The sequence below is a fragment of the Mercenaria mercenaria genome, unplaced genomic scaffold, assembly GCF_021730395.1.
Source record: "Mercenaria mercenaria strain notata unplaced genomic scaffold, MADL_Memer_1 contig_201, whole genome shotgun sequence".
Taxonomy (NCBI): domain Eukaryota; kingdom Metazoa; phylum Mollusca; class Bivalvia; order Venerida; family Veneridae; genus Mercenaria; species Mercenaria mercenaria.
Genome location: NW_026460038.1, coordinates 1 through 6078, shown reverse-complemented (window position 1 = coordinate 6078; position 6078 = coordinate 1). Strand labels below are relative to the sequence as shown.

The 6078-nt window shown below is 35.6% G+C and overlaps 1 protein-coding gene across 1 annotated transcript; it reads right to left on the bottom strand.

Moving 5' to 3' along the window:
• Nucleotides 1–1282: 1282 nt before the first annotated feature.
• LOC128552073 (CUB and sushi domain-containing protein 3-like) lies at nucleotides 1283–5563 on the bottom strand. Its single transcript, XM_053533073.1, has 8 exons — nucleotides 5198–5563; nucleotides 4990–5052; nucleotides 4648–4824; nucleotides 4261–4434; nucleotides 3548–3724; nucleotides 2936–3109; nucleotides 1972–2139; nucleotides 1283–1409 (listed from the first exon to the last, which is right to left on the bottom strand). The coding sequence occupies exons 1-8, from the start codon at nucleotides 5394–5396 to the stop codon at nucleotides 1297–1299; spliced, it is 1245 nt and encodes a 414-aa protein (XP_053389048.1). The 5' UTR covers nucleotides 5397–5563; the 3' UTR covers nucleotides 1283–1296.
• Between the last annotated feature and the right edge of the window lie 515 nt (nucleotides 5564–6078).

Here is a 6078-nt window from a genome sequence, read left to right as displayed (position 1 = left end):
TTTGAAATTCAGCGCTTCATTTCCTGCATTCTAGGGTATTTTAGGAGCATTTAAGGACACCTTTTCCACTGCAGTTTTATATACAATATACTCCTTATTTTCACAGTTTTAAGGACTAACCTGTATAATAGAATTAAGTTTTCTTACGGTAAAATTCTTAGTTTCTTTGAGATAATTAACATAAATATGAATTATGTCGTGGTAGTATGCAGCAGCCACATACACTCTGCAGTCCTAATGTTGCCTTTTCGAAAGCCCGTTTTCTTTCCTTCTTCTCTTCATTTTTAGGATTTTCCAGGGAGGGGGAGGGGGTCCGGACCCCCGGAACCCCTCTGGATCCGCGCATGGTGTGTGGAGGGGCTGGGTGGGGGGGGGGGGGGGGGGGTCATAAAACCTCCTTTTGTACTTGTAGGTATTTCATTGCTTTTTAATATATGTTTCTTTTATATTAAGGTTTCGATGGAGGCCTTGAGAAACAAAAATCAAACAACACAAAATCATAGAAAGAAAGAGTTGTTTGACATGAAAATTGAACAGCATGTAAAACATGTATATTACTTTACGAAACAAGTGTCAGTATACTGATATAAACATTGAATTCCGGAAAAGGGCTGCCTAAAGGGGCTCCACTTCCGGACAGTTAAACGCCTTTAAAAACTCACCATTTTCAAAGAACTGTTACACATGTTTGTTTTGATGCATTTGCAATAGCGTGCGAGCGGTGAAATTTCACGTAACAAGGTGGAACATAGCTTTCAGCAATTGTTTATCTTTTTTTCTTTACAAATGGCATTCGTTTTCGAAGGGAGACAACTTTTTCTCAGAGATTACTTAAAATAATCGGAAAAAGTTGTTTCCCTTTGAAAATGAATGCCATTTGTACTTAAAATAATTGGGAACAGTTGTTCCCTTTGCAAAATGAATGCCATTTGTAAAGAAATATAAGATAAACAATTGCTGAAAACTGTGTTTCCACCTTGTTATGCGAAATTTACCACTCGCACGCTATTGCAAATGCATCAAAAACGAACATGTGTAACTGTTCTTTGAAAATGGTGAGTTTTTAAAGGCGTTTAACTGTCCGGAAGTGGAGCCCCTTTAGGCAGCCCTTTTCCGGAATTCAATGTTTATATCACTATACTGACACTTGTTTCGTAAAGTAATATACATGTTTTACATGCTGTTCAATTTTCATGTCAAACAACTCTTTCTTTCTATGATTTAGTGTTGTTTGATTTTTGTTTCTCAAGGCCTCCATCGAATCCTTAACAACGTAGTGTTTTGTCAACAATTCTATTACCTGTTTGAAAACATATAACTTTCTTTCCGTGACATCACCTGACGCTGAACTGTTTCATCAGTTTGTTTATGAAGCGGTACATCTTTTTCATCGCTAACTGGAGAAATATCTGTAGAAAAGTATCAAATTTCAGTATGCACTTTGAATGTTGACGAATCAAAGTTGGATTCCTAAACCGAAACGGTGTGGATATCAAAACCATATATTCTATCTAAGGTTTAGTTAGATTACAAAAAACTGACTTAGTATAATTGCTTCATTATGTTAATTATTGTACTTTAATTGGTAATGAGCGTGTTTCTGCTAATTACCGCAAATCAAACGTTTTATTGTTAATTAATACGTTAATTTTGTATTTATTAGGTTTGAATTTTTATGTTATTTGTAATACTCAAGTTATTATATAAGGTGATTGGCTTGATCCACAGAGCACATCTTTGCATTATTTTAGGCACGGACGCCTATTTACAGAACCACCCTGTTGGTAAACCCTTTAACGTAATTCTACAACTTCCAATAAGTTTCAACCAAATAGCAAGGTAGCAGTGAGTTCCATTTGACAAAGACATTTATCCATTACCATCTGAAGTCGTATCAATTGTTTTAAACTTATTTTACATGTTCATGTAATTCCGCGAACAAATATTGAAATATAGATATGTTCTACCAACCTTGACTCTTGCTACATTTTGCATATAGGATTGCAACAACAATGACAACGACAATGACAACCAGGATCGAGGCTATGACAATGGCAGCTATAATTCCAGGTGCTAAACCTCCATCTTTTACTCTGCTTTCATCTGTGTTTTCCGAATGATCCTCTCCATTGCTACCATCTGTTCCTCGAGAAATGTAGATGCAGAACATTGGTATCATATATTTCAAGTTAATTTAGTTAAGAATTTTATTTCTATGTATTCTCAGATATTTTGATAATCAATACATGCCCTGCGTAAACCTGTCTTCACAGGTTTACCTTATCATACATATACGCAAAGTCAACTTTATAGCACAGTACTGACCGTTTTTCAGTGTCAATCGCCCCAGCAGCCTAGTGGTAGAGTGCCCGCTTCGAGTGCGGAAGGTCGTGGGTTCGATCCCTGGGCACCTTATACCAAAGACGTAAAAATGTTACATGGCGCTCAAAAATTAAAAGGATAGTAATAGGACTGGTCAGCCCAGCGTCAGTATAATGTGACCGGATGGGGTATTATGTGACGTGTCTACGGGGTGGTATTTTAGTGAGGCAGCACTATAAAGTTGAGCATTGTGCTTACTGATACGAGTAGAAAACGTCGTTTGTACGACTGAAACTGTGTTGAAAAAGACGAAAAAAACGCACACACACGCGCGCGCGCACACGGACACACACACACATATTTCACACACACACACACCTCATTTTTAGTGTCCATTTCTCAGTAAACAAGAAAACTATAATGGCATGACTTATTGCAACAGGTGAACACTAATGGCCAAACTTTCAAAACTTTTGACCTTTTGTGTATTATATGCGGCTATTAAATAGATACCTAGTAAACATATCAAATCTAAGCTAAGAATAGACATATTTAGTACTAAATAATTTACAATTGTTTCTGTATCATTTAAGATACCAGTAGATAATCTTACCTACTGGTTTGCATTCTGCTGTATCCCAAGACCCTGTTTCTGCACAAGTGATTGTTTCTTTTGTAGCGGTATATCCGTGATCGCAAGTCACTGTTGCTGTTGCACCGTAGGTTGAGTTACTTACCTCGTTAAGCATTGCATTGCCATAATTCATTACAAACGATGTTCCACAGTCTATAGTTAAATAAAATAGTAATTGCATGCTGCTCTGACTATCATTATCAGGTTATGTACCGCTATATGTAGACTGGCTCCCGTCCTTTTTCTTATTTACATTATCAGTCCTTCATTAAGAGGGAAGTAGCTGCAGAAGGTTGCTTCTACATTGACATTTTTATTGTCCCTGGCTCCAAACATATGTATGGTTCAGCCATCAGGTAAAATTGTGCTATTTTAGAGTCTTAAAATTTTAATGTTTCCAGTATTTATATAAAAAATAACCATATAGACTGGGAGCCAGGCTACGCTTTATGCTATATGATGTTTAATAACATTGCTTGCATTTTAAAAACTTATATTTGAATGCCATATCCTTTATATACACACAACAGATCACCTTCATTTCAAGAAATCTTTAAAATTTGCAGTACTGTTACGGTAAAACAAACATACCTTTTACTGAACACACAGCTGAATCTTCCCACGTAGCATTTGCTAAACATTTAATCGTGGATAACTCGGCTTCATAACCAAGGTCACAAACAACTTCTGCCTTGGCGTCATATCCACTATTACTGCCATCAATAAGTTGCAGCCGTCCGAATGAAATTGTTGGCAATGAGCCGCAATCTGGTTTGAAACAAAAATAATTCAAGTGAATTCTAACCTAATTCTGAAAGTGTTATATTTCTACTGCGCGATTGTTAAATGATATATACATGTTTGATGTCATTTCAAAATGACCTATCAATTCTTCAGCTACACAATTAGTAAATCTATGATATATGATATAGAGACATATAATACGCAGCTATCATTACATTATAATACATTTTTAACACTAGCCTGAAATCTAATTATCCGTGTGTAAATTTTATGACCCGTGTCACTAGTAACTTTTAGCGTATTCAATTGCGCTTATGATTGTCAGACTTATCTGAGACTGATCATTTGGTAATGAGAGCGTCACAGATCGGCATTCATTGCAACAGGTGAACACTAACGGCCAAGCTTTCAATAATATTTGCCTTTTGTGTATTATATACGGCAATGAAATAGATACTTAGTAAACATATCAAATCTAAGCTAAGAATAGACGTAAGTATAAAATAATTTATAATTATTTATTTTTATCTTTAATTTAAGATACAAGTACCTGATCTTACCAACTGGTTCGCATTCCGCTGTATCCCAGGACCCTGTTTCCGCACAAGTGATTGTTTCTTTAGTAGCGTTATATCCGTGATCGCAAGTCACAGTTGCTGTTGCACCGTAGGCTGAGTTGCTTACATCGTTAAGCGTTGCGTTTCCAAAGTTTATTGCAAACGATGTTCCACAGTCTATAGTTGAATAATATCGTAATTGCATGCTGCTATGATTATCATTATCATATGGTGTGTCGCTAAATGTTGTACGCTATATGCTGTTCAAAAACATTGCTAGCATTAATAACTTATATTTGAATACCATATTCCTTTTATACACACAATAGATCACCTTCATTTCAAGAAATCTTTAAAATTTTCAGTATTGTTATGGTACAACAAACATACCTTTTACTGAACACACAGCTGAATCTTCCCACGTAGCATTTGCTAAACATTTAATCGTTGATATCTCGGCTTCATAACCAAGGTCACAAACAACTTGCGCCTTGGCGTCATATCCACTATTACTGCCATCAATAAGTTGCAGCCGTCCGAATGAAATTGTTGGCAATGAGCCGCAATCTGGTTTGAAACAAAAATGGTTCATTGAATCCTAACCTAATTCTGAAAGCCTTTTTTCCCTACCGTTTTAGAATGATATATTAATTCGTTAAGTTAAACTACGCAGTAGATAATTCTATAATATATGATATGAAGACATATAAAATTTTATTTTGATATACATACCGATACACCATGACTCTGTTTCAGACGTACAGCTTAGGCTGAATGTGGCATTGGAATCAGAAACTGAAAAGAATTATATGAGAAATGGAAATGTGTTGTTCATTTTATGACATGATCGCTATGTAAAACGAACAGTTTAACAGCATATAGACATTATTATACCAAAATTGTTCATTCCAGTAAGTATGCATGTATCGTGTTTAATTACCTGCAAATCCCAGAAGAAAGTATCCCTCCTGGTTTTGCGTTGACTGGTCAAGAAATTTTATTTTCAAATAATGTGTACTAAGAGTGTCCCATTCAATGGCTGATCCATAGTAACTCTCACAGTTGATCTCTTTTAATGAAGTACTTGCCCCATCAGTGATTTGTATACTCTGCTCACAGACATTTGTGTCCAAGTACATATCTGCATCGAGTATATAAATGTTGATGTTAGCTGAGCAGTCGTACACCTCAACGGAACAAGAGCACGTAGCATTGCCAGTGGTCAATCCTGGGTAATGTTCACTCGTTATGTATAACGGACGTCCGTCTGATGATAACGCGTTACTTGAACATATTGATGTGATTCGACTGCCTGTAATAGGGATTTTGATGCAAATTAAAGTCGTAATGTAAGATTGTCATTTATTGCTGAAATATATCGTTAAAAAAGATCCATTATTTATTTATACTTTTTATTAGTCAATTAAAAGAAACATAAAACGGCTTTGATTGGAGCGATGGTCGCTATGTATGTAGGTATGTGGTGTCGTAAAACATATATCAATTTATTCTATAAAGCATCTGTCCACCAAACTGTGAATATTTTTAATTGTCCCTGGTACAACTGAATTACATATACATGATATAGAATAAATCTGAAATATGACATTTTATTGCAATTTTCAGGTCTAGTAACATGGCATACGTAGGTCAGGATAGCAAACTCATGAACATTGTCGGAACCACGTCGTTAACAAATATTCTACAGCATGTACATTTATAATTATAACTAAGCATGTCAATATGCGAGAAAAAGTCACCAGTATTATAAGTAGAAATACTTTTATTTTTCACCCATAATTAAACATGTTTACCCATTTA

What these genes read in the sequence shown, in the direction of transcription:
- LOC128552073 (XM_053533073.1), bottom strand. Translation starts at nt 5,396, where the DNA reads ATGTACTTGGACACAAATGTCTGTGAGCAGAGTATACAAATCACTGAT. An exon ending in AGCGGAATGCGAACCAGTTG is followed by an intron (nt 3,725 to 4,260) that starts GTAAGATCAGGT and finishes GTTTCAAACCAG; the next exon opens with ATTGCGGCTCATTGCCAACA. An exon ending in AGCTGTGTGTTCAGTAAAAG is followed by an intron (nt 3,110 to 3,547) that starts GTATGTTTGTTT and finishes ATTTAACTATAG; the next exon opens with ACTGTGGAACATCGTTTGTA.